This window comes from Camelus ferus, chromosome 15 (genome assembly GCF_009834535.1).
Source record: "Camelus ferus isolate YT-003-E chromosome 15, BCGSAC_Cfer_1.0, whole genome shotgun sequence".
Classification (NCBI taxonomy): domain Eukaryota; kingdom Metazoa; phylum Chordata; class Mammalia; order Artiodactyla; family Camelidae; genus Camelus; species Camelus ferus.
The window spans coordinates 13,750,639-13,778,620 of NC_045710.1; the positions used below are offsets into that span (position 1 = coordinate 13,750,639).

Here is a 27,982-nt window from a genome sequence, read left to right on the forward strand (position 1 = left end):
GAGGAGAGAACAGGGAGGCAGCACATCACCTCACCACTGGCTCCTTTCTTCGGAGGCCTTCCCGCAGTCAGCAGGGTAGGGAACCCAGGGCCAGGTGGGGGAGTCTACCTGTGCTGGGAGAGGGGGTGTGTGTGAAGGCCTGGCAGTGAAAGAGAAGACGGGCCAAGACTATCCCAGAGCCAGCGCAGGGCCCTGGGGAGGGGGCCCTTGGAGCCCAGGTAAGGCAGAGCTGGAGCACGAATCGGGCTCTCAGCCCCCAGTGCTGCCTATCTTCTCCCACACTGGCCCAGGTGGAGGGGAGGGGGATGGCCTTTTCGGGACTGGACAGCTGACGAGGGTGCATGAGACGCAGGACAGATCAGACCGAGTGCTCCCACCTGCCCTGCAGGTCCTGGCATAGGGCAGCGGGGTGCCAGAGCCTGATGGCAGCAAACACCCGGTCCCGGGCAGGGGGCTCTTTCAGGGTTGGCTGCTGACTCTGATCAGGAAGGGCCTGGGATCCTAGTCCCAAACCCCCCTTCCAATCCTCTGTCAAGCAGCACAACCCAAGGGACAACAGGGGTTGCATTTCATTAAAAACTTGTGTTTCATTAAAAACTAGTTCTGAACATGAAGAATAAACATGAATATATATATATATATATATGAAGGCATTCTTTGCTCCATTAAACATCATTCATTGACTGAGAATTTCCTGAGTGCTGCACCGTGCCCAGACCCATATGCCGGGGCGCTGGGGGCCCAGGAGAAGTCTAAGGCACTGGCCCTGCCCAGCACAGGGCTCCTTCTCCCTGGAAAGAAGCTCCCACTGGCTCCCACTGGTGGAAGGCCAGCGAGCAAGTCCAGAGGACAGACAAGGCCTGGCAGCAACCGCCAATGGACAGACGGGGCCCTTGAAGCAGCAGCCGGAGAGCATCCAGCCTAGGCCTGCCATGAGGAGGAGGCACACCCCAGCTGCAGGTGTCCCTGGAGGATGCTGGGACCACTCTGCTCAGAGCTGCAGTGGGGACAATGGCCCTATGGTCAGAGGCCTAAGGAGGCCACAGTGTGGCCAGGCCTTCCCTGGGAAAGGAGGAGGGAGGAAGACCTGGGGCCTGTCAGGCCATTCACACCCCAGAGAGCGGGCTGGGCCTGACCTCCTCGAGCTTGGACACATGGGAAGGCACCCTGCTTAGCGCCTGGTAACCAGAGATAGCTTAGGGTCACCTTACCCAGCCAGGCTCTTCTAGGCACCCTCGGGACCCTCCCAGGGCCTACAGGGCCCCAGAAGTCATGCTGACCAAAGACTCCAGGGTGGCTTGGTATAGGGACCCCCCCAAACCCCCCCCCAACAAGTTGGCCAGGCCCTCCCTCCTATGTTGGGGCTGGCAGAGCTGGTGGGCACCAGTGGGCACAGTTTCCCTGCCCCGAGTGGAGCCTCCCTGGGCTCCCCCTCTCCCCGGCTCTCAACATCCTGGGGACAGGTTCCTGGTTAGCAAGGCATCCCCACATGCTCTCCCCTCCACATCCACGTGGCTGAGACAGTTTAGGCTCCAATTCCTATGGTGACCTCGTTCTCTGCATCTTGCAGGGTTCCATGACCCCACAGGCCTGAGAAAAAGGGAGAAGGCAGTACAGGGGACCTAGGACCCTGGCTTCCACCCTCTCTCCCTTGGGAATAGAGGTTCCAGCCCTTACAGGGCAAAGCCTGCACCTCACCCCAAGCCCCTCCACGGGAGAGGGCCTGCTGGCTCAGGAACAGCATGGGGGGTGGGGGGGCAGTCAGAAGAGGCTGGGAGTGGCTTGGCCAGGCGCGTCGTGGTCCCGGATGTACTGTAAGATGTCCATCTCGTCCATGGCTTGGATCTGCTGCTGCTGCTTCCGCTGCCCGGCCACAGCCTCAGACGGGCTTGCTGTGGGGGGAACAGCTGGCTTTCTGGGCAGCACTGGCTTAGCTGCCACTGGAGGCTTGGGCTTGGGCCTGGGCTGAGGCTGGAGTCTGGGCTCAGCTCCCAGGTTGAGAATCTGGTCCAGGTCCTCTTCGACTCTAGAGAACCAGAGGGAGAAGCTCTGAGCACAACCTCCTGCAAAAGGAACAAGGGTCCCCGGCCACGAAAGGCACCCCCCCACAACAGGGCACTGGGCCCAGCTTCCCATCTCATCCCCGGGGAGGAACTGAAGGGCAAGCCTCTCCTTCCCTGCAGCCCCAGGGCCCAGCATGAGCAGAGCCGGCACCTCAGGAGCCTCTGCACTCCTAGACAAGCTGTCTTCTTCAGGTGACTTTTCTTTTAACCCCTCGAGAAATAACAGTAACAGCTGCCACATACAGAGCACCTGCTCCGTGCCAAGCATTTTAGACCCATTATCTTGTTTCATCCACCAACAGCCCTTGGTGGGGTATGGCCCAATCTCTACCCCACAGACATACACATTCAAGTCCTAAGAGGCCAAGCCACCTGCCTGAGGTGACAGCATGTCACCAGGATGACAGGATGTCTGACTTCAGAAGCTAAGCTCTCATCCAGACCATATTCAGCCAGAGAAAGAATAAACGAGGGGCTCCAAGCCGTTGTGGGGTGGGGTCTGCCTGCCCACAGTGTCCCCTGGTGGGCCACATGGGCGCTAGACAGAGCACACAGGGGGCTGCACTGAGCCTCAGCCAGCGCCCATCAAGACTGCACCACACCCTGGACCTAATGTTCCTTCAGCAGGTGGGACTGAGGGCTGCAGCAGGGTGATGGTCACACAGAACCAGTCCCAGGTACTGAAATAGCAGGAAAGAAAGGCAGGCCACAGCCCTGCTCTGCCCTCGGCCTGAGGGACCTCCTGCAGCAGGGACTCAGTTCCTGGAGACCAGATGCATAACGGAAGATCCATTCAACCCATCCCACCACCTGCCCATCCAATCAACGTTGTGCTGAGTACCTACCATGGCCAGGCATTTCCACATTCATTAGCTCATTTAATAATCACAAAACACTGGCTGGTAGTAGATATTAGTAACATTTACAGATATGAAAACTGGGGCACAGAAAGATGAAGGGCCTGGCCTGGGGCCCACAGCCAGCAGGTGGAGGAGCAAGGCTCTGAGTGTGGCTGGGTCACCAGGTGTGTTTGCCTTCCTGGGGCACCAATGCTCTGAAGCCCCTTCTCCAGCTTCAGGTCAGGGTTTCTCCAGGGTCCAGGGTCCCTCTTTCTAATCAGAGGCCACAGGCCCTCCAATCACACCTGGCAGGTGACTCTACTGGGTCTGCTGCCTCTGAGGACCCCATACGGACCCTCTGGCAAAGGAGCATCTCTTGGAGCCTCTCAAACACCTGCGTCCTCAGGGAGTTCTCGCTGGGCCAGGCCTCAGGACACCTGCTGCTCTTTCTTCCTGTCCGTCAGCGGAGGACAGTCACTCAGAGAAGACCCAAAGCAAGGAGAGCTGCAGAATATGTGGGCAGGGCCTTTCCTTTCCTGGGTCTTGGTGTCCCCATCTGTGAAGGGCCCAATGAGGTCATTTCAGGAATGCTGCAGCCTCCAGAAGATGCTGAGAAAGGATGACCTGATCAGTGCTTTCACCCCTTCCCCAAGCTGAGCGGTGTGCTTTCCTGGTCTAAGTGGGGGTTGGGAACGACACCCCAGACCATGTTCCCGGGGACACAGCAGCCTCTTCCCTGTGCCCCTGGAGAAACTGCACTGGCCAGGCTGGTCTGGAACTAGGAGAATGCAGGAGACCCAGGACTGGAGGGAAGATCTGATAACTGTATCCTGGGGGCTTTGGTAGAGTCACATGGAAAGTTCCCACTGAAATCCAAGGGCCAATTTTAGAACTCCTAAAGTGGGGTCCTGGGCCTTTTTCCCTAAACCCGTGACCAGCAGAGATCCAGGCAGGCTGCTGGGCCAGGAGGCCCCATGTGTCTAAGGGAATGTTGACATGCTTCATTCAGCCACGCTGGGGACGAGGGAGGGAGGGCACAGGCGCTGGAGGCAGAAGACCCAGGGGGCCTCACTTGGCCTCTCCAAGCTTCAGTTTCCTCATCTGCCAACTGGCTACAGCATCACCCGGCAGAGGTGCAACACCATGCACTTAGAAGCACAGCACAGCAGGCAGAACGCAGTTCCGTTCCTCATCCTGCTCCTCCTTCAGTGGCCTCAGACCACCCCACCTCCCTGTCCTCACCTCCCCATCTGTGAATGGGATCCAGCACAGAAACTGGCAGGGCTCGGTAGAGGCAGGAGGAGAGGGGAGGCACCTTCAGTCAGAACAACTCCCGGCCCTACAGGGCCTGGCAGAGGCCTGCATGAAGATGGAGGTGCCCCATACCACCCTTTCTGACCCCAAGGGGAGAATTCAGAGCCTCCATGGATGGCAGAGAAGTGAGCAAAAGGTGTTTCTCCAGTCTAGACCCAGAGGGACCTGCCCAGCCAGGCCTTCACAGAGTAAGTTCCAGGCAGTCCCAGGAGGCATCACCCTGGGATGGGCTGCCCATGGCAGCTCAGTTCAGATGGGTCCCAGCTCTCTTCAAGCAGCTGCCCTTCCTCAGGCTCCCCTGGGGCAGGTGCTGGCTCATCCTGCATCCTCCACTGGAGGCTGGATGCCCAGGAAAAGCTCAGAAGGACAGAATAATCCTCAAACAGGGGCCCTCAGGGAAATAAAGTAGCAGCTAAAAGCTTGTGTCAGAGTTCAGGATTTATACTGCTTGGCAAAGCAGTGACTCTTTGGAACTAACCAGAAACTGGATTTGCTCTGAGGTGGGAGGTGGGGCAGTCCCTCTCAGGATGTAGCTGGCCACACAGCATCCCTTTCCAAACATCTTATTTCCATCTGGGTTCCCTGAGGTCATGGCTAAAAACAGGTTCCACTGATGCAAGATCCAGTTCCCCTCTCTCTCAAGACCTGCGGTGTGAGGTCAGCCACCAAGGGGCTGGATGGAGGTCTGAAGACCCCACTCCTACTCCTCCTCCCCAGGTCCCTGCAGAGGACAAGACTTGGCTAAAGACCAAAACTGGGGTCCCAGTGCAAGAAGGAATGGGGGCTTCTCAGACTCCAAACCCTGCTCAAACGCCACTCCATGCTGCCTCGGGATGGCTGATGCCAGTGATGGAATGAATGGGCAATGAAAGCATCAGTGGATGAATGAATATTAGAAAGTTTTTTATAAGGAAGCCTGATTCCTGCCTGGATAGTCACAGGACACACACAAAGGGAAATAAAATATGGTTCCTGCTCTCAAGAAGCCAATTTGCTCTTCACCAGATGTCTGGTAGAGCGAACGCAGGGCCACAGGACTCCCAGAGTATTCTGTGGGATGTAGGAGGCTTTACAAAGGAGAGGGTCCCAGAGCCCAACTGGAACATGAAATGCTGTGTGGTGTCCCCCTTGAGCCACACGTGCCCACACACTAAAGGCTTGGAAAGCACTGGTATTGCCCTGGCCATCTGGCCACAGAAAACCTTTGAACGTAACACTTTTGAACACCCACCCCGAATTGACAGAACATGGGTTGGAAAGGGTCAGCATAACAGATTTAGAATAAATGATGCCAGGAAGGTCCCCCTGGAGCTCCCCAGCGAGGACACACTGAGTCCTGGGGACACAGAGGCCCCCTGGGCAGCTCCCCGGGGATGACCCTACTACTCTGCCTCCCTGCGCCTCCCTGTCACTTCTAAACCCATGACAACAGTCCCAGCTTCTCCCAGGGAGTACTGTTGCCAGGCTGTCAGGGGTGAGGACGCAGGATGAGAGTGAACAGCTGCTGGGGGCCGTGGGGAGATGTAATGACAAGGAGCCATCACTGTGACTCAGGCTTGGTGAGCGCTCACAGGGCCATCTCCTAGCCCGCGGCTGCTAATGAGGGTGCGGATGACAGCCTCCTGGGACCACACGGCCCGGCGCCATGTAACTGTTCCTGTAAAGAGACAGCTCGGCGTCCTGTAAATCGCCCAGCACAGCCTGCATCCCCGGGGCACGGATGGGGTGATGGAGGGACTCACAGTGCCGCGAGTACTGAGAAGACAGTGGCGCGAGCAGCAGCCTTGGGAGAGCCTGCTAGCCCTGGGGTGGGAGGCAAAGGCGATCTGCCAGCCTCTCCTCCTCCAGGCACTCGGAGTCCTGGAAGGGTGGGGAGGACGGGACACAGGCAGGCTGACCTGGGCTCCAATCCTGTCACTTGGGAGCTGTGGCCTTGGGCCAGTCACCTCCCTCACTCTCCATTTTCTATGAAACGAACATAATAGCACCCATGGGGAGTAGAGTGGGGGCCGTTGTGAGGATTAAGTAAGGGAACGCGTAGAGAACCAGCAGGCAGTTTGACGCGCAGCATGCGCGCTGTGGTTGTCAGCTTTACACGTGTTCTGTCGATCAGCCTCCAGGTGCCAGGCTAAGCCTCGCTGTCCGCTCTGTAAAGCCTGCCAGTGACCGACCACTGCTGGTACACCTGAGTTTTGCTCCCTGCAGATGACTGCATGCTACCAGGAGTCAGTTTTACTTGTTTCCAAACCTGTTTATGCCAGCTATGTTTGCTCTTGCAATTACAGAATTTAATTATTCTTTATATAATGTATTTGTATGCATGAAGCTCTCTCTTTCTAGAACCTGCTGAGCTGCTTCCACCTCCCCCAACCCCCTTTCACCAAATCCCCTTCACTGCCTCCTGGCTGGCTTCCACCCACAGGCTCCTGCCTCTGACGGGCCAGGACTCCCTCCCTCAGAGCCCAAGGATGGTGAAACCCTCCCACGTCAGGATGGGTCCCTGGCTCTGGCCAGGCCACTTTCAGAGCTGGCGAAGCATTGCTGGGGACAGATTGTACCTAAACAGGTCCTTGGAGGCCTCCCTGTGGTCTGCGCGGGACGTGGGCCCTCCACGCTCGTGGGCAGCTGGCAGCAGTAGGGGGTCACCCAGGGGGACGGCTCCGCCGAGGTCTGGATCGTCAAACAGTTTCAGGGCTGTGGAGAAGGCAGCAGCAGAGTGGTCAGAAGTACTGGCCTGTCCTCAGCTGCCTGGGGTGTGCAGGTGGAGACAGTCTGGCCCAACCTCCTGACACAGCCAGGGAAGAGGGAGTCAGCTGGTCTCTTCTGTCTGCAAGGCAGGGCACGAGAGCCACAGGACAGGGGCCAAGTGGGGGTGAGGGGAAAGAGCTCCCTGGGGCCCGACACACCTGTCTGCCTGCCCTGGCCGTCCATGCTGGGCCAGAGTCAGCTGATGGCATCACTCTGGTTTTAGATCCTCGCAGCCTCCCCACTGCCTTTAGGAAGAAGCAGCCTCTTCAGCTCACTGTCCCCAAGACCCCGGGCAGCTGAATCTCTTAGCTCGGCCCCCAGGGCTGCACCCCAGTCTTCCAACAAGTGCTCACTAAGTGCCAACCACCAGCCCAGGGCTGCCGCCTCTGGGATGCAGTGCTGAGCAGACACTGCTTGGACTGCAGCCCCTCCCTTCGAGGAGCCGGGGTCTGCTCCCCACCCTCTCCCCATCTCGACTGCTCAACGCTGCCCTTTGTGAAAGGTGACTGCAGCCTCTTCACCCAGAATATGCTTTTTCAGCAGCCCTGGCAAACTCCGACGACCTTCCAGGATCCAGCTCAAGCACAGCTCCTCAAGCTGACCCTAACCTGGGAAGCCTTCCCTGTGTCCCCACAGGCACTGACATTTTGCTCAGACCTGAGGCCCAGGCTACTCTGTAAATGTCAGGAGATGTCCTGTCTTTGGTGGGAGGCCTGGGGCTGGGACTGTGTCTTACCAGCCATGTGTTCTCAGGCCCTGCACAGAGCTTGGCCCTCAGTGGGCGCTCACCAAGTGCCAGCTGAATTCATGGATGACATCAGTTCCCTCCCCTGGACGGGACCTGGGCGGGGGAGGAAAGGTCAGACCCAGGGACGAGTGTGGAAGTCCCAAGGCTGCTCAGCTTTCCTGTTTCAACTCCGCACAGAACCCTCCTGTGAGGTCTCTGCCAGGGACACACAACCTCTCATTAGAATCCAAGTCACGTGGAGTCCCAGCGTGCTGCGGGGAGGCTGGTATCTACTCTCCACCTGGGGCCATCTGGCCACAGGTATGACGAAGGTACTTTTACATCAGTCACAACCCACACTTTCCAAAGCAACAAAAAAAAATGCCCTCTGCTTCCAAGGAGTGATTAAACATACAGCCCTGGAATGTTCCAGGCTGTGGGGACACAAGGTGCCAGACTAGATTTCTCCAGCAGAAAATCTCCATTGACTGAGTCTGTATCGTGTCAAAATAGGAGAAGGGAAGATTTCCATCCTGCTCACATGTGGTAGGTCCAAAGCCACTCACAGAAGTTGGTCGGGCCACCCACAAGACCCCGAGAGTGAAGGGAACACCCTGGGGATCTACTTACGGTCCTCTGCGGAGCCCTGGGGACAAGGCTTCCCGACTGGGCCGAACAGCCCCTCATCGGGGTCCACCTCCTCATCAAAGATGGTGAGCCGGGGTTGGGGTTTGGGTGTCATGGCCACTTCGGGGCGTTTCTTGGGTTTCTTGGAGCTGGAGAATCACAGACAGAACCCGAGGTTAAAGCTTCGCACAAGAGCCCTGCCGGCTGGCCTGGGTGGCCTGGCCAGACTCACAGAGGCATTGGACAGGCTTGAGCTGGTGTCAGGGAGGAATTTTCCAAGGCCTCAACAACGGAGGCGGTGAGACACTGCTCCTGAGAGCCTGGGGAATGGCGCTGTTAGGACGTGTGGGAAGAGCTGCCAGGCATCTGGATCACACAACCGACTACAGACGGTTCCCAGCCCCAAAGAGCCAGCAGGACTCGGGCCTGCCTGTGTGGCCGCAGGTCAGAGAACGTGCCCTCCTTCCGGGGGAGCGGGGGCCACTCGACCTCAGCGGTCCTTGGGGCCAGGCTCAGAGAGTCACCCCACAGCCGCTCAGTGACGGGGTGGATGCATGTGAGCCTGCAGAGCTCAGGGCCTGGACCCGGGGCAGAACGGATGGCAGCCCTGGTCAACGTTCCCTTGTTCCCCCCCACACATCCCCCCTCTCCTTGAGCAGAATAACCTCCATCATTCCAGAAAACACTTCAGTCCCACTGAGCAAACCCCGTCTCCTTCAGGGAACCCCTCTGACCACTCAGAGCCCCAGTCAGCTCTGCACCTCTCGGGTCCCTTTACGTCTCATTTACTGGCTGGCCGAGGTCTTGCTTTGGACCAGACGCTGCTGCGGGACGCCAGGAGGGGGCTTTATTTCCTGACCCACGTAGGGGTTACACGGTGTAAACCTTCAGGGACACGTCACTGGAAGTTATACTGCCAGTAAATAAATTAACTTGGTTTCATTTTAACAAGGTGATCCAGTCCCTGTGTTGATGCCTAAATTAGCCATTTAAACATTCCTGCAAACAACAAAAACAAGCTTTTAACTGGAAGTGGGATTTCCCGGCAACTGTCTGCCCGGGGGACCGTTCCACTGGACTAAGGTCACTGTCTGAGCTCAAGCTGGCAATACTATGTGGTTAAACTGTGCTGATACTGCAGTAACAATGGCACAGACTGACAGCAGGTGAAAACTGCTGCAGGGCGGCCCTGGGTGTTGCAGGGCAGGGTGCCCAGAGGCAGTCATTTCCACAGTCTGGATTTAGATGTCTGGTAGAATTTCGGGCTCCCAGAGGAGATGGGGAGAAGCTATGAAAGGTGGGGACTCACCTGCTGGAAGGCGGCAGGACCAACGCACCTCCATGCTCGGGGCCAAGGCCCCTGGGGGAGGAGCTCTGTTGGCAGACTGAGGAAACAGTGGTTCAGAGAAGCTGGGTGTCTGCTCAAGGCCACACAGCAGGCAGGGCCAGAGACTCAACGGCACCCCAGTCCCTGCTCTCCCTCCATCTCAGGTACAAGCCAGACAGACAGGCTCAAGCCACAGATCACTGGGGCCACGCCTCTGTCACGGTGCCACCTCCGGGCTCTGCCTGTGGTGCTGGGTGAGCTGAAAGGAGCCTGGGCTCCTCCGGAAACTACATCTGTGCCTCCTCATGCACCTTAAGGAGTCAGGGTGTCCTCCTCTCCTGGGACGTTTTCCTTTTGTTTCACAGACCAGGCAGACCCCAGGCAGCCCTAACGGCCCCTGGGAAGTGGGTACCACAGAGGCCCTGGCCCTCAGGACAGGCCAGCTGGTCGAGACCTGCTGCATCCGGACCCGCTGCGTCCAGACCTCCACAGGCAGCCCTGGGAGCTGTTTGCATCTCTATGGACTCTCCTGGCCACTGGCCCAGCCTGGGGCCCGAGGGCTTTGCCCCACCACTGTCTCTCAATTTCCCATCGCAGCCGCCCTTTGCTTGGCCCTGTTCCTGGGTCTGGCAGGCGCTGCAGCAGTGAAGGGCAGAGAGCCCCCAGCTGTAGCCCCCAGGGTTGGTGGGGGGGCTAGGGCTGGGCCTCACCGTCCACAGGTCCACCCTGCTTGGAAACCGGCAGGCCTGAAACACCGGGTGGAGAAGGACATTCACATCTTCCCCAGCAGACGGGGCCCGTGGGGCAGGGGCTGGGGCCTTCCCATGGGCCAGAAATCAGAGGATGCACAGAGAGAAGGGAAGGTCCGAAGAACAAAGGAAGTGAACGAACAGACGTGATTAATTATCTCTGGAGAAGCCACACAGAGACTGCAGTGATTCCCCTTCTCACACCTACTTCTGGTTCGGAGAGCACAAATTAGGCCTGACTTTCCTGCTATGTGAGTTTTCCCCTCAGACTGGATGAATGGTCTTGTTTTTCTCCCCAGAGACATTTTTAATCTTTTGTTGTCTTTACTTGGAATGAAGCAATCCTACAGCACACGGGGCTGCTCAGACACCATCTGAACCCCACCCCACTCCACCTGGGCCGTCCAGTCTCCCCGAGTCCTCTGAGCCGACTCCAGGGGGGACAAAGAACAAGAGAAACAGGGAGCTTTGATGGCTGAAAGCCCGAGGGTCCTGTCCTGGTTGGCCCCAAATCAGTCCCTGGGGGCTCAGTGGTGTGCCTGGTCCCGAGCAGATGCTCAATAAATATTAGATGAAAGGACGGATGGATGGAGGGGTGGCGGAGGGATGCACAGACAGATGAACGAACAGATGGACAGACAGGGTAACAGTACATCTCTAATCCAGACTTATTTCTACCTCCTTCCCCAGGGAGCGGGGAAAGGGGGTGAAGAGAGGGGGGCTCCCAGCATCATCTCAGACAGAGACCCTCCACTCCATCGCTCCTCCTCCAAAGATCCCTCTACTAGCCCCTCGGCCCTCCTGTAAGGAGCCCATCCTCTCACCCAGAGCACTTTGTCTGACTTGGCGCTCAGTGAGCACATCTCCTGGGCAAGAACCTGTGCGGGTGAGGAGGGCGCAGAGATGAGGAAGACCTGGCACCGTCTCCAGAAGCTCACAGCCGAGCAGAGTCCCAGACACAGACTGGTAACTACCACACAGGGCAGTAATTACATGACAGCCGGAGCCCAGAGGAAGGAGCCAACCCAGCCTGACGGCTTCCTAGAGAAGGTGACATAGAGGTAAATAGTGACATGGGGCAGGAGGGGGGCAAGAACAGGAGACTGACTTGGGCAGAGAGACCCTCAGCCTCTGAGGGGATGTGGGAGGCGTGACTCGGGCACGACCAGGAACCTGGTCCCTGGTCCCCCGTGGAAGGTTTGCTCCTGGTCCACGGAGAAATGATCAGGGCCTGGACTGGGGGAGACTGGGAGAACTGGCAAAGTGCTGACAAATGTGGACTACTGAAGTGACTCGGGGGCAGAAGGGACATGTTTCGGATGGTGCCAGACTCCGACTCAGGACAGGATAGGCACTTCACGTGTGCGATGAGATACAGACTCCGAGCCCCATTCCTTCCCCTTGCTCACTGGTCATGTGAGCAGGGACTCAGGCTGACCCAGGGGCTACGGCCCTGGTGCCCCTCCATTCCCCCTCTCAGCTCCTCTCCACCCATGTCCACCCACCCGTCTGCAGGACACACCACCCATCTTTGCTGTGCCTGCCCCAGGACACACTACCCAGCTCTGCCGTCCTCACCTGCCAGCCCACCTTCTGCACCGAAGCTATAGAGAATGCCTCACTTCTCCCTTTGCCAAGGAAAGGCTGGTACAGTTAGACCCCTGCCACCAGGGATGGGGCAACTGAGCATCAGACAGAGAGGTCTGGGACGGACGAAGCTGCTGTTCCTGACCTTGTGTAGATTCCCACACAGCACAGGTGGCGTGAAGTGGGCAGGGGCTCCCTGGACGGGTGCAGGCCTGTGGAAGCGTGCTCCTGCGCTACACACGTGTGTGCCTGGACAGACATCAGCTCTACTGCTGTGTGTGCCTGACAGGAGGCAGCTGTCCAGACCAGGCCACATTCTGCAGGCAGGCGTGGAGCGCACTCGAGTGAGAGGCAGCAGGTGCCGCTGCTGACAGCTCTGACAGGCCAAGAAGCAGCCCTGCTCCACGGGGCTCAGTGACAGTGATTGACACGAGAGCATCCTCCCCTGCGGCCACCCAGGGGGCTTGTGTCAATGCTCCCATATGCACCTGCCCCCCACAGCCCTGGACCCAAGTGCACTTGAGCTGCAGAGGCATCTCCTAGACTAAACAGAAGACGGTGGATCCTCTTGAAGCCAAGACTCACAGACAACACGACTGTTACCTTCAAAGCCAGGGTGATGCTAAACCAAATACGGAAATCAACCTCCTTTCCAAGCATACAACTTTCCTGCTTTAAAATAAGGACTTTTCATTTTTCAAACCTTAACTTCAGTTTGTTTGTTTGTTTTCTCAATTAGGGAAAATTCTCAGAGTGCCAATAAACGAACTTGTGAAGTTCATTGCAGGACAATGTTATTTGCAGCAACAGTACCAGGCAACGGACTTCTACAGTGACCCGATCACAAGAGTCAAGCAAAATCATGGAGGAGAGGCATTCATCCCATGGTCCCGGGACTGCCTTGCCAGGACAGGGGATTCAGGGAAGCACTGGATAGAAGGATGAGCAGGGTCGGGAAAGCTGTGCTTCAGGCAGAGAATAGCCCTTCAAAAACTCTGAGATGGGAGGAGCTCAGCATATTCAGGTGTCCAACAGCTGGACCAGCAGGTGTGGCTAGAGGAGGAGGGTCTGAGGGGAAGTCAGGACCACATCCTGAAGTGCCAGGGGAGGTTCTGACTGCTCCCGAGGGAGGAGCACTGTAGGGGGATGCGGAAGAACCTGTGTATGACCCCGGGCCAGTCGTTTCACTCTTGGAGTGTTTCCTTATCTGCTCAACAGGAGTAAGGAATCCTGCTGGATGGTGCCCTACTGTGTGATCTTGGGAAAGTTCCCCAACTGTAACCATAAAGACACTGGATTTGACCTCTAGTTGCTTACAGTTTAAAGGCTCTGTCATTCCAAGAATGCAATGACTTGGGCGCTGCCACAAGGCTCCCGGGCAGCCTGAGACAGGGGAATGGCAGGTATGACCTCCTAAGACTCACTCCCCCAAGGAGTCAAGTTACCATTTAATCCCATCAAAGACAGCCAAGCAAGCCTTGTCCTCCAGGGACACAGACTGCAAGAGGCAACCCTCCCACCAACGGAGAGAGCTGGCTTGCTGCAAGCTTGACAGGTGTATAGGTGGCCTGTTATGCTGATATTTGCATAACAACAATAGGAAATGGAAAAGCCACCTTGCCATTTCAACTATTTAAATACCCAAGGGCTTCTTTACAGCAAAGTAAATCTGAAAGAGTAATAACATCATACAAAAGAAACTTCCTGTACTTCACCTCATTTTATACTTACAACCACTAGGCTTGGACTTTAATTTACAAAGAGGAAAACTGAGGCTCTGATAAGTTCCATAACCCAGCTGCTAAGTGGCAGAGTTGGGATTTGAACCTGGAAAGGTTGTCTCTAACCTTGCTCTGGGGTGACCACACATCCTAGCTTTCTCAGCAGCTTTCAAACCACACTCAAGATCCCTGACCCTCTGCAAAGCAGCCCGAGGCCACCTGAGAGGTGGGCTGAGGCCGAGGGGGCAGAGATCCAGTCCCCACTCCTGTCCCAACAGGGCCAATCCTGTCCCTCGGGAAGCTGAGGGCCGAGAGGGGGCTCCCTGGGAACTGGGGCAAGAGGTGGGTGCGGCAGTAGGCCGTGTGGGTGGGTAGGGTTGGAAAAGAAAAAAACTTCCCAACATAGGGCAATAAAATCCCAAAAGACCCCTTCACTGGAGTGGCACAACCAAGACCCCAGCAGGAGCTCTGGGGACCTTGCTCTGGGGTAGGCATCTGGGGAGAAGCCCAACAGAATAAACACTCCACACATGAACAAGTTCTTCATTGCCTGGAATAGCAAAAACCTATGGAAGACACCACAGTGTTCCCAAGCAGGGGCCTGGCAGTGCCATTTACAGCTCATCAGTCTGAAAGACTAGCAGAAGACAGAAGTCTATTTATTGATCTGGAAAGACTCAGTATGTAAGCTAGAAAAAAAAGAAACTTACGGAATGGTGTGCATAACATGATTCCATTTTAGTAATATATCAGGAATATACAAAGAGGATGCCTTCACAACGAAAGGACTTTCAACTGTGGTTTCAATTTTTCTATTACTAATTGTAAATTATTTACATTACAATTAAAAATGCTTCCAGCACAGTATTTCCCAGAAGAAAGGCAGAACTATTATGGGAGAACTTTGTCTTTCTCAGAACTGTGAAGTCTCTAAAATAGAAAAGTTAAATATGAAAACTATGTTCCACAGGGAAAGTGATCATGAGGACATTAAGTGAAAAAGCAGAGTGAAAAAAAGACGTGTGCACTCTGTCTGCAGTTATGGGGATTGGACCAGGACAGGGATACACAAAAATCCCCAAAATAGGAGAGCAGCAGTGTTGGGATGGGCGGCGATGAGGGCTTTTAGGTTAAAAAGGCACTTTCTAGTGGTGTAGTCATACATCTCTCCCTAATCAGAACCAGGTTTAACAGACAAAGAAGAGTCAGGCTTTGTGCGTCCACCTTCCAGCAGCCCCAGAGTGGAGCAACAGTGCCCCACCGTGGCCACAGCAGGAAGGGCTGATGCCTGTCGCCTGGAAATGTGGCTGCTGCAAGAAGGGCGCTTGGGGGTGGCGTGGAGTGAAGCTGGTAAAACAGGGATGCCTCATCCGCACAGGAACTGAGGCACAGGATGGAGAAATACGCAGGCAAAGTGTAAGTATCCTGCAAAGAACAGAACGTTCCTTACCCAAGGGCAGGACTGTACAAAGAAGTCAACTGGCCCACCTGGGTGTCCAGAGGCCAAGGGGAAACCCTGACTTCAAGGTAGGGCTCCACCACACACAAGGCTCTGGCTAAGTTTCCGTTCAATACTCTCCTCAATTTGCCCATCTGTGAAAGGGGGATAACCCTAGGGCTCTGCCCGGAAGACTGGAGTCAAGGGACAGGGCAGGGAGGTGGCATCAAGTCCTGACTCTGCTACCTGTGTCTGGATGTATCTGGATGAGACACTTCACTCCAAATGTCAGCTTCCTCATACAGACTGGGCCTGGTGCCAGTACCGGCTTTCTAAAGCACCAGTTCCCAAACCAGACCCATGGTGGATCCTGAAAGCAATGACCTTAAAAAAAAAAAATGGAAGTGGAGTAGAAAATGTCTATTCGTGTAAATGCTAATCAGTTCCTGGCATTTAATAAGTTCTCAAAAAATGTTATTATTCCCGATGGAAGCGACAGCACTGACTATCATCACACTGGTCATTAACAGACTGGCAGAAGGTCAAGAGCCTCTGGGACCCCTTCAGTGCTCAGCTCTCCTTGGATTCAGGAAGGAGGCCTGAGCGCAGAGCTGGGGATGGCGCTGAGCGCAGGGCTCCTCGGACAGTCCGCACACCCCTGTCAATCTGCTCCTGGAGTGGGCAGGAAATTAAAAGTGGCCCCTGTCAACCCCGAAGAGCATTTTCCTACCCAAAAAAGGAGCTGCTTTGCTAAGCATGTCCTTCAGCCAAAGGCTGGCGCAAACCACAGAAGCCCATCTCAGTCTGGCACCAAGAAACGTGTGGTTACTCCGAACAACAGAGAGGGTGAGTTCAAACAAATATAGCCCAACAAGGCCCTCAGGTTATACAAAGCTGATAAGGAGTGGCTATTATGAACTTCTCCCAACATAACCTCACTGTCGCTCCCACAGGGCCGCTGTCCCTCCCAGGATGAGGTTGGCACAGTGGGCTGGGGGGTGGGGGTGCCTGACTCCTGGGAGCCAAGTTGCTGCAGGACCTCTGGCTCTGCTCCTCCGTCTCCCTGAGCTCCCAGATCTTTCCTGAGTCAGACTCCTCGTCCCCTCTAGGCTGGCCTCACGGCAACCCTGCAGCCACGTGTCCATGTGCCACCCCCAACATCCCACCAGGAGAGGAAGACCTGCGGGGGGTGGGCAATGCTCTCTGGATTCTATTTTTCATGTTGTTTAAGTTGAACTTGCCCCAGCTGGACTTCTCATTGGCTCTAATTTCTTTCTGGAACAGAACCTGTGAGACAGGCAGAGAGAATGCCACCTTGGGTCTGCCGTCTGACTCAGCGGAGGTGGTGGGGCAGAAAGACGGGGCCAGGACATCTGTGTTAACTCAGTCTTCACAACAGCCCCAAAAGATAGGTGCTGTCATTATCCTGGTTTTGCTGCAGAAGACTGAAGAAACGGGATAGACTGCTAGGATTCAAGCCCACGCAGTCTGGCTCCACAGTCCAGGAGACGATCCTGAGCTTGGTTTGATACCCAGAACCATTTATTTACCAGCTGCCCAACGTCGGGCAAGGGATTGGCCTCGGAAGACTTCAGTTTCTTTAATCTGTCAAATGGCACAGTAACAGCTGTTTGCAGGGTAGGGTGTCCATGAGACACGGTAGACAAAGTGCAAAGCACAATGCCTGGCGCATAGTAGGTGGTCAGAATCAATAGTTCCCACCTTGCTTCTTGCTCATTTAGGCCAAGAAGGGCCCCAGGGCAGCTGAGTCTGTCTGCTCCCCTCTGTCTCCTGGTTGGGAGGCCCCGCCCACACCTCAGCCTGTGTCCATCAGAGGGGCCTCTAGTCTCATCTAGCCCGCAGCCCCCTCCCCCAGCTCAGGGTGGTCACACAGTCGGGGCTCAGGAGCAGCTCACTAATTGGCTAAAATCAGTCAGAGGGACAGGAAAGGGGAAAGTACACAGTGACAGAATCAGGACACCAAGGGACCATCAAGACCGCAGCCAGCTTGTCTCTTCTGCAGTGTGCATGTGTGCACGTGTGTGCATGCGTGCGCATGTAAAGGGGACACAGTCTACCCCGGGGCTCACTCTACCTCCCTGCATCACAGTCAGCACCTTACGGTCCATGTGATTCATGGAGCCTTACAACGAGCTTGGGGAGGCAGGGCCAAGGTAAATGTTCCTGCTCCAAGGACAGCAGAGCCCAGCCCAGGGAGCTCCGGTCACGCACTGCAGGTCACAGGCTTTCAGTGATGAGCTGGATGGAGAACCAGGCCCCCTGGGTCAGGATCAGGTAGCCTGGGCTGCTGAACTGTTGCGGGTGGGGGGACAGCCTTACCAGGCCTCAGTGCAGAGGTGAGGGGGGACCACTGTGACGAGGAGGGGGCAGGACATAACCGGGCCCAGCCCCAAAGACCCAGGCGATGTCAAGGGTGAGCAGAGAGCCAGTTCCCTGAGCACACCAGGGTCCTTGGGGTGGTGACCTGGGGAGATAGGTTTTCTCAGACTCCCAGGAGGGAGGAAGAAGCTGTCCCCAGAGAGCCTGGAGTGGGCCAGATGGGAGTCCAGCCCAGAAGGGGGTACGTACCGCATGATGCCCAGAGGGTCCAGTGCCTCCTCCTCCTCTTCTGAGGACTTCCCTGCATCCTCGCCCCTCTGGCCCAGAACGGGTGGGCCCTCACCCTCCACCTGGTCCTGCTGCTGGAAGAAGTCGAAAGCATCCCCGTCATCTCCTGCTTGGCTGTCTGTGTCCAGGACAGAGAAATCTCTGCTGCTGAGATCCGCAGCCCCGGGGGATCTGGTGCCTGTGGAGGGAGACAGAGAGGGCACTGACATTCACCACCAGAGGACAAAGGGGCACCTCCCCGCATGCAAGCTCTTGTGCCAGCACCTGAGGCTGGGGGGCTTCCTGCAGATTCTGAGACCAGAATGGTAGATCTGGGTGGACAGGGTGTGGCGGGGGGAGCAAAGCCTGGGGTGCAGCAGTTACAATCCCATTCAAAAACCTTGTGAACCTTCAATTTCATGGAGTAAGCGTCATATAATAAACATTTTACAAGTATGGATTCATTTAAACATTGCAAAAACCCCACATGCGAGAACCTATTTGTACCTCCATTTTACAGATGAGGAAACTGAGGCACAGAGAAGCTGAGAAAGTCGGACAACCCTATCCTGCTTCCCCATAGCAGAAGGGCCAGGAGATGGGGAGTTTCTTCCAGCTACAGATGGTGGGGAGCCCCCTTACTGGAGCAGACACAGACCCAGAGGGAGGCAAAGAGGGGACGGTTGCGACCTTGGAACAAATTGGGGCAGGAGAGACCCTGGCCTGCAGACCCCAGTGGGGGCTGTGGACAAGGACAGAATAAAACTGGTGTTGCAGTCTTGCCCAGGCTCATACACTGTGCATACACTGGTTTTGTTTTTATTTCCCCACCCCATTTTTTTTCAATTGGCTTATCTGCTGTGAATTTCCTTTGGAAAAATTCCCATCTGTCTTGTGAAACTAGGAGCCTCATAATGGTTGGGAAAAGAGTTAAACAGAGTGATCCAAAGAGGGGAGAAGGTCAAGGGTGAGTGCCCAGCACCTCGGGATGGGACCCCCTCCCTCACACCCTTCACCTGCCCTGGGGCACTTGTGTGAGACAGGAACATGCCTGGTGTGTGCTGAGTTCAGCAGATGTGCTGAGTAGGGGTAAAGTGTCAGCCGTCGCTTCTACGGCACCTCCTGCACGGCAGGCCCTGTTCCAGGCACTTTACATGTGTCAGTTCATGTGATTCTCACAAGCACCTGCCAGCTGGGCTAGACCCATCGGACAGATAAGACTAGTGGAAAGACAGGAGGCTGTGGGACGCAGATGGCAAGGGATCGAGGTCCCCATCACTGGGTGTGGGGCTGCCTGGAGCCACACCCACAACCCTCTCAGAGTGGGTACAAGCTGAGTGACGTGTCCCCAGGGGCCAGGGAAGCAGCCTGGCTGTGGGAGCACAGCTTTCTCTGGTCCTTGCAGGTCCCCAGGCCTGGCTGGCGGGAGACGGAAGGGTGTGTGTGCGTGCGTGCGTGCGTGTGTAGGGGGAGCTCTGGATGGGGCTGGCCAGGATGGGGTACATGGGGTGAGATCAGGGAGAAGACCCCTGGGAGAGGCCTGCCCAGCACCCAAGCAGTCAGTCCTGGCGGGCCGGGTCCCAGGCCCCTTCCGCCCACCGCCCTGGCCTAAGCAAGGCTTAAGGCACATGTACGTGCCTCAAACAGCCTGGCTGAGGCTTCTGGGCTGCGGGGGCCTGCAGAGCCTCTCCCACTGCGCCAGGGCAGCAAGGCCTAGTTCTGGGCCGGCAGGGACCTCAGCGACGTGGGACAGAGCCCTGGTACCTAAGAACTCTAGCAGCTCTGGGCTGCCGGCCAACTCGGCATCCCTCGAGACACATCGCAGAATCTCGTCAAACACAGCTCTCCTCTCCTGGATGTCAGACTCCCCAACAAACAGGACCTTCCTGGGGAGCGGGGGAAGGCCGGCCTTTGGGTAACGGCTGCTGAGTTTCTGGTAGAACTCCTCAATCTCGCTGTACTTTTTGGAGACCTGGAATGAGAGGCACACATGGTTTCTTGAGTAAAGAGAGAAAGAGAGAGCGCGAGCTGCTCCTCCACTTGTGCGTCAAGCTCGTGCTGTGCATTTACTCTGTGTGGGGAGACCCAGCGTGGTCTCTGCCCTCCAGGCTCCAGGTCTAGAGTGGAGGGAGCGACCACAGCACAGCAGGTCAGTGCCGTCACTGCGGTCTGTGTGACACGGCACGGGCTCTCAAAGAGTCACCCACTGTGCACCACACACCACCAACAGCCGAGCGTCCTCCCTCGCCTGGACTCCTCTGTGTTCTCCCCGCAGGCTCAGTCTGTCTCCCCAACTCCCCTGTGGGAGCATCGACACGGAAGACACAGATATACCGTCTTCTGCTCCCAGGCCAGGCCCACATCCATAGCACGCCACTGAAATGCTGGTGTAGCCGATGGGCTGTGGTGGGTCTGGACCCATACAGGTGAGGGATACCTGGCAATCCCATTGCACAGCTGTGCTGGAGCACACAGCCCCGGCTAACCAGCAATGACCACCAGAACCCCCAGCCTATGAGGGTTCCAGACGGAGGACTTCAGGAACCCCCAACGGGGAGTCATCTGGGACAGGGGACTGTGGCTTGCAGTTGTCTTCACAGGAGCTTTCCTGAGAACAGCCCTTAAGGAAAGGTAAGAGCATCCTTTCACAAAAGTGATGCAGGCTCCAACTCCTCATGGTCCTGAGAACCTGAGACTCGACCAGGTGGGGCCGAGCGCCCTCTGCTGGCCTGACTGCTCCATGCAGACCCAGCCACCAGACCCAGCAGGACCAGGGTTCTGGAAGCAGTGGGTCTTCAGGGTACTGGCAGCCCCGGGAGCCAAGAGCTTTAAGTCTTGGGTGCCACCTCATCCTGGGCCCACATTCATCAGTGTTCCAAAGCAAGGGCTTCTATTCCCTTTAAGGAGCAGAAAGCAAAACGCTCATTAGTTTTTTAAAGCTAAATCATGAAACTGTGAAGAAATTTCAGGCTTCGGTTGCACCCCTAGATCCCACTGGGAGTAAATGCATTCTTTGCCCTCGCAGTGGTTCAAAATGCTGAGAAGCATCTCCAAGCATGAGTCAAATCTGGACCGCAGGACCCTTGCTCATTCTACCTTTATCTCACAATCCTGCAGCCTGCCTCTCCTGAGCACAGCTCTGGATCCTTCTATAAGAAGCCAAAGGTAGACACTGAACGGATGAGTCTGTGATCTTGCCCCTCCTGAAACGCTCTCCTTCCTTAGCTCCCTTCTCACCACTTGGCCTCAGCTCCTTCTCCTTGACTGTCTGAGGTGCTGGTGTCCCCAAGGTTTCCTCCTCAGCCTCCCCTCCACACCCACAACCACTCTCTGGGCAACTTCATCTGCTCCCAGACTTTCAGCATCACCTCCAAGCTGATGCCTCCCAAACCTGCCCTTTAGGCCTGACCCCGTCCCAAGTTCCAGCCTCGTGTCTCCATCGGGCCAACACTTCATGCTCGAGACGTCTACCTTCAACCTGGCCCTCCGCCAGTGCCCTTTTCCTCAGTCAGTGGAAACAGTCAGTCAGTCATGATCTCTCCTTCCCATCCATACCCTCTACTGCTGGCCTGCTCCCAGCCCTCACCTGGGGCACCTGGGTACTAGCCTCCAAACTGGGCTCCCCATTTCCTGCCCTGTTCCTTCCAATCCAACTCCACTCGCCACCAGGCAGGCCAGTGGGAGGCAAACAGGACCAGGTCATTCCACTGCTTAAGACTCCTCCTGGCCTGCCAGACCAGCCAGGTGCCCCGCCTGCCCTCCGTGACCCGGCTCCTGCCTGTCATCACCCTCTTCCTCCCCTACTTCCTCCAGGACGACACTCAGCTGCTCACAGTTCCCCACACAACACCCTGTTTTCAGCCTCTGTGCCTTTGCTTAGGCCGTGACCTTGAAATTTATTCCTAGGTATTTTTGTGGTGACTGTCAATGGGATTGTTTTCTTAATTCTCTTTCTTCTAGTTCATTGATAGCATACAGAAATGCAGCAGATTTTTGTATGTTGATTATGGGCTTGGCCACCAGGGCTGCAGATCCAGGACTGCATACACCGCCTCTCCTCTCCTCCCAGATCCACCTCCTCTATATGTTCCAGTCCGCCCACCTCTAGATGTACAGATGTGTGGAGCTGCTGTGGATGTTTTACTGGTTGTAGATTGAAGGGGAGAGACAAAGGGAGTGTCTCATCCACCCTAGTGCTGACATCTCCACCTGCTCTTTAAAACATTTCAGCCCTGGCCTTTTCTGAGAAATCTTCCAGAACCCTTTCCCTAGGATGGGTTGGGTGCCCCTTCTCTGTACTCCCACAGCCCCCCGCTCCCCACCGCCCCGCCTTGGGCTCCTATCTCCACCTTTATCTGTCTCTTTACAAGTCTGTCTCCCCACAGACAGTAAGCATCGGATTCACTTGTGTCCTTACCGCCAACATGCACTGGCAGGCACACTCAGGCCGAATGCTGGCTAGAAAATTGCGCACTTTCTGGTGCTACTTGTACCCTGGTGGCAGGTATGTCTGCCCACCTGGACCCCTGGATGCTAGGCACCCTCGGGAGCATCCTGGGAGAGCCCCCAGCTCACCAAGAACTGGACGACATCCTCGGGCCTGTGCTTGGCCGACTTGAACGCAGCCAGCCGGGTGACCACCAGGATCTGGTACTCCACGTGCCCTGACATCATCTTGCCCCGCACCTCCTGGTGCTGGGGCACCGTCAGGTCGAGGCCTGTGTGGACATTCTGAACTCGCCTGCCAAAGGGAGAGAAGGCAAAGGAAGCTCAGGCTCAAGTCAGCAGACTTCTCAAGTGAAATGCAGGCAGGGCCTCAGGGTGGCCTGGAGGGCCCGGGTGAGAGGCTGCTCTGCTGGCTGTCCTCAGTGCGCACAGCTCCAGGCCACCCGCCCCACCACATGCCAACCCTCACTCAGCCCGGCTCCGCAGGCCCCGAGCCTGGGCCCCGCCTTTGGGTTGCTCAGGAACAGAGGGCTATTCCCAGCAGGAAAACAGGTGATAGCAGAGAAGATGGAGCTTATGGAAGATCACAATTAGGTATCTGGGATAAACCCAGCGCAACAGTTCCTGCGGGATTTGTGCGGATGACATCCCCAGGGCTCTATTCAAACCAAGGGAAGTGACTCGCTCTGTGCACATGATACAGGATTGAAACCGCACCAGGAATCTGGAGAGATGCATTTTTTCAGCTCACCAGAGGGCAGCAGAGCCACCACAGAACCTGCTCAGCTGGGGGAAGATGGAAAAAGCACTGGATGCTGGGCTATCATTTGTTCTGGGGCCTCTGCAAGGCACTGATAAGGCCTGCTGTACCTGTACGAGGCTTTGAGAGGATACTCGGCAAAACTTTACAGCTCTTGGAGAATTTTTAATGCCACACAAACATACTGAATTGCACGAAGAGCCGAGAAGTTATAAAATGTTTCCTCTGAGGTGAGAAAAAGGTTATATTCCTATTCTACGTAAGGGTATAATGGAGACCCGTGCACACAAACACCTATGACAGGACATGCCGGGCACATTGTTATCAGGGTTGAAACCAGCTATGTGCTGGGCAGGACTTTCAGAAGACAAGAAAAGGAAGGCCCTGAGGGGTGAGGGGCTGCCGGGGCTAAAACCGTGCCTGGGGCCAGGCCCTATCCCCGTCTGGGACTATATCCCAATCCACCAAGTGACACCCTGCCCCCCAGCACTCCTGCCACACAGATTCCTCCCCTTCCTACGGTAGCATGAGACATTGTCACCGACATGATGCTGTTTGTCACCAACTGGGAGGACAACCCACCACATACCCACATATGAGGTGTGTACACACATTTACTAACCATACAAACCTCTACACACACGAGCATGTTCACAAAGCGTAAGGCTGCTAGACTGAGCACGAAGCACTCAGAAAAGCCCGGGCGACCCTGCTTTCGGGCAGGTGGTCAATGAGCCCCACGCACACGTGCAGGATGGGATACACCAAACAAGTCAGCCCACTTTTCCTTTTGCCAGTAACCAAATGAGTGTCCCTGGCCTTCCACACAGACCCTGCTGCTCCTGGTGCCGCACACGGTGTTACGTTCCAGGTGTTCTGTGCAGCAGAGCAGAGCTGGACTGAGGGTGAGAGGTGGGCATGGGAGCAGCCGGCACCCACGCAGGCCCTGTCCAAAGGACCCCACCTGTCTAAGGCCCTCCTGCCTCCCACAGCCCTACAAAGGGACACTACTGCTCAGGCCCACTTAAAGTCAGAGAAACAGACACAAAAAGGGAGTCACCTGTCCTTGGGCTCAGGTCAGAGGTGGAGCCAGGGTTCACTCTAGGCTGCCCCCCCGCCACTGCTGACCAGTGCTCTCAGAACCCACCCCTAGCAGTTCTCCAGGACCTGCATCCATGACCCCGCCCGCCACCTTTCCACTGCCCCTCCCTGTCCTGTCACGCCTCCCCAGCTGAGAGGCCCCCTGCCGCAGGCCTCAGCTCCCCTGCCCTCTGCCCTCAACTCTCCAGTTCTCTGCCACCTTTGTGCCCGGCAGCTGCCGGTGACTGGGATGAACTCAGACATGCTGACTGGTCCCACCAGAGATTCAGGGCCACAGCCTGCAGCACCAGGCCTGGCAACCCCTCCTCGGGCTGGACCTGGGGTTCAGTGTGGTCACTGCCACATCAGCATCACCTGTGAACCAATCCAGGCCGCTGCATCACTCTTCACTTTAACATGTCCTCCAGGTGACGCTGATGCACTGGAGCCTAATTCACTCTCTCCTGCTCCCCAAGGCCCCCAAGGAAACCTTTCCTGCAAAGGGTCAGACAAAATATTTCAGGCTTTGCAGGCCAAAAGGTCTCCATTTCATCTGCTTAACTCAGCCAGTGTAGAGTGAAAGCAGCCACAGACAGTACGTAGATTTTATTTACAAAAGTAAGTGGTGGGCAGGATGTGGCCCCCCGGTGTAGTGTGCCCACCTATACCCCAGACCGAGCTTCTCAAACTGTAAGTGCACCTGAGTCACCTGGGGATCTTGTCAATATGCAGATCTGATCCCGCAGGTCCGGGGCAGGGCCTGCGAGTCTGCCTTTCTAACCATCCCCCAGGGATGCTGATACTGCTCCTGGGACTACTCACTGAGTAGAAAGACACGGAATCCAAGTTGCCCGGGTCAGCAAACCCCTAGTGCCCATTCTCCCCCACCCCACTGCTTCCCACTTACTAAGAAAAGGAGAATGGTGGAGGGACCTTCCAAGCACATCCTGTGACATCCACAACTGGCCTGCATCTGCCTCCCCCGCCACTGGGGACCTACTACTGACTGGCTTATACCTGAGGCCAACCCCTCACCTACTCAAATATGTCGCTTCCGCAAGTCTCCCCTCTTTTCGGCGCCATCAGTCTCCCCTCTTTATGGGATCCTTCTCGCTTCTCTAACAACCAAAGCTGTCCTTTGGCCCAAACTTCCCCTTGAGCTACAGCTGCATTTCTGCTCCTCTTTCCAGCAAAACTCCTCAAGAGAACAGCCTATATTCGCCACCTCGAGTTCCTCTCCTGTTTGATCTTGAACACTTTCCAACCTAACTTTGTCCTCACTTTGTAACCGAAACTGCTCGTGCCCAGGTCGCCAGCAACCCCTATGTTGTTAAACGCAAAGGTCAGTTCGCTCTCTTCTCTTCCTCCAGCCGCACCTGACCATCACTCTCTGCTCCTTGAAGCTCTGTCCTCATTGGCTTCTGGGACCCCTACTCCCTCTTGGTCCCATGCACCCAGTCACTCTGCTCAGCTTCCCCGGATGTCCCCCAATCCCGCCCGGAGCACTCTCCTTAAACCTCTTCTCTTGCTCCACCCTTCCCCAGGTGGTCTTATCCAGGTCCAAGGTTTTAAATTCCATTTATGGGCCAATTGTCTCCCAATTCCTATCTCTAGTCTGGACTCTGCCCTCAAGGCCACACTCCTTCTCCCAGCTGCCTTTCCGACATCACACTTGGCTGTCAAAAAGCTTCTTAAAATGAATGTGTGCTGACAAATGGAGATTCGCAACTATCCCCAAACCTGTTCCATCCACAGTCTCCCGGCTCGGTCCACTACAACCTCACTCTTCCAGGAACTTGGGACAAAAGTCTCACAGTTAGTCTTAACCCCTCTTTCTTGTTCTCATATCCCACATCTCATCATCAGCAAACCCTGAAAGCTCAGTCTTCAAAATATAGCCAGAACCCAAACATTTCTCACCACCTCTGCCACCATCACCTCTCACATGGATCACCACCAGAGTCTCCTGAATGATCTCTATGCTGTGCCCTGCTCATCCACATTCTGCTCAACACAGCAGCCAAAGGACCTCTGTGAAATCCAAGGCAGGTCCCATGGCACTCAGAGCCTCACCTCAGCCTGGGAGCCCTGTCCTCACTGTCCTCTAGCCCCAAGCCCCCAGCTCTGCACCACAGCACCTAACACTCTCGCCGGCTCACACCATCACAGCCACACTGGCCTCCTTGCTGGTGCCCAAGCACCCTTCTGCCCCAGGACATTGGCTTTTGCTGCCCCCTCTGCCTGGTACACTCTTTCTCAAGATTTCTCTTTCATTTGTCAGGGATCTCTACCCAACCGCCACAATCTATCAGAAAGACACTCCTGGACCAAACCATATAAAACAGCATTCACAACTCCCATCACTCTATTTCCCTACCATTTTATTTTCCTCTGTATTACTTATCATCCCTGACACACCCTATATTTACCTGTTGTCCATCTGCCCCACAAAAGCTCTATAAGAGGGATTTTGGGCTGTTCACTCTGTATCCTAGAACCATTCACCAGCCTTTACCACCAGCGCCTGCATCTTAAGAAGCCTTGTCCAGGTGGGGCATTGAGGGAAGCCACCCAGCCCCTTCCCGAGCACCCAGCACCAACTGGTCTGCTACTGAACCTGCTTACAACTGCCAAGCGCAAACCCTTTTTTGCAGAAACGTAAACTGGAGCTCGGCGAGAGGAGGTGATTCATGGGGCATCAGGGAAACCTCTTCTGCCCATGAGGACACAACCAGCAACCACACAGAGGAGACCAAGCACGTTTTGACATCAGGGTTTACTTACAGAATCATACTTTTCTAGACCTGAAGCCCTGGGGAAGTTTAGATTACAACTGGAAAATAGCATTTATTTCTGTAAGAGACTGGCATCCTAGCCCAAGATTCTGTGTAGGGGGAAGAAAGGTGGATAGATGAAAATACTTGCAGTGAGTCACTGACAGATACGAGAAAGGGGAAAGGATTAATCCATATCCATCCCAGCATTTCCAGGATCCATCTTGTACTGGGTCCTCCAGGCCTGGATCAGGGTGGGCTCATTCTGCCTCCAGGGACCCTCCAGAGGCCTTTGCTGTAACTGCACTTTTCCTCAGCTACCTGTCTGAGCAGCTGCCACCTCTCCCCGCCCCTTCACCTGGTTAACCTTCAGTCTTTCAGCAGGACATGGCCTCGTTCCCTCCCCCCACCCCCATCGTTCCAGAAGCCTAGGTTACACCCTGCCCTATGTTCCCACGACAACCTGAACCCACCACCCCCTCAAGTAAATGTCCCCAGTGGGTCTGCGTTTATCCCTGTCTCCCCTGCAGGGCCGAGCCTAGCCTGATTCACCCCGTCCCCATGCCGCTCACCGGGTCTGGCACACGGTGAGCGCTGAAAAGATGCATAAGCAGATTTTCGAGCCAAAAAGAAATAAGGGCAGGTAGGCAGGAAAGGGGAAAGGAGAGCCCCCTGCTTTGGCCGCCTGCGCGGTGCCGGCCAGCTCAGGCCTCCCACTGGGTCTTGGGTGAGTTCGTTAGTCTCTGGGGACCTCAGTTTCCCCATCTGTAAAACGGGGGGCACTCGCTGCCGCCCGCCTCTCCCGCGGGGCTCTGGAGGCGCCGAACCCAGGTCAACGGCCAGCGCGCTGGGCGGCGGGCGCGGTCCCGGGCACCGGCCACCTCCGCCGCCTCGTCCGCCCCGGGAGCAACGGCTACGGCTCCGGGGCACCCGGTCTCACGTCGCGCGAGACGCGGGGTCTGGCTCACCTGGAGGTGACAAGCACCGCCGGGGACTGCATGACGGCGAGGCTCCGGGCGGGGCGCGCGGTCACGGGACTCTCAGGCGCCGGCGTCGCCGTGTCCCCGCCCCGCGCCCCGCCCGCCCCGGCTCCGGTCCTGGCCCGCCGCCTAGTGGCCACCGCGCTCGGCCGGAGGTGGCCGGGCATTTCCAGGCCTTTCTGGAACTCTGGCCGG

The 27,982-nt window shown here is 56.1% G+C and overlaps 1 protein-coding gene across 2 annotated transcripts; it reads right to left on the bottom strand.

The window, feature by feature from the left end:
• Positions 1 to 1,163: 1,163 nt before the first annotated feature.
• Positions 1,164 to 27,919, bottom strand: HS1BP3 (HCLS1 binding protein 3). Of its 2 annotated transcripts, none has more exons than XM_032497100.1 (7): positions 27,776 to 27,919; positions 22,323 to 22,488; positions 19,512 to 19,719; positions 17,730 to 17,946; positions 8,322 to 8,467; positions 6,775 to 6,910; positions 1,164 to 2,026 (listed from the first exon to the last, which is right to left on the bottom strand). In XM_032497100.1, exons 1-7 carry the CDS (start codon positions 27,805 to 27,807, stop codon positions 1,762 to 1,764), a joined length of 1,170 nt encoding a protein of 389 aa, XP_032352991.1. In that variant the 5' UTR covers positions 27,808 to 27,919; the 3' UTR covers positions 1,164 to 1,761. The 2 variants fall into 2 exon arrangements, with proteins under 2 accessions (XP_032352991.1, XP_032352992.1); XM_032497101.1 differs by lacking the exon at positions 27,776 to 27,919 and adding an exon at positions 24,409 to 24,511.
• Between the last annotated feature and the right edge of the window lie 63 nt (positions 27,920 to 27,982).

Bases quoted from the DNA above. Each gene is read 5' to 3' on its own strand.
- HS1BP3 (XM_032497100.1), bottom strand. From the start codon at position 27,807: ATGCAGTCCCCGGCGGTGCTTGTCACCTCCAG. The intron at 22,489-27,775 runs GTGAGCCAGACC...TCCCTTTGGCAG, and splicing joins GCGGTGCTTGTCACCTCCAG to GCGAGTTCAGAATGTCCACA. The intron at 2,027-6,774 runs GTACAATCTGTC...CTGGTTCTCTAG, and splicing joins GCCTCCAAGGACCTGTTTAG to AGTCGAAGAGGACCTGGACC.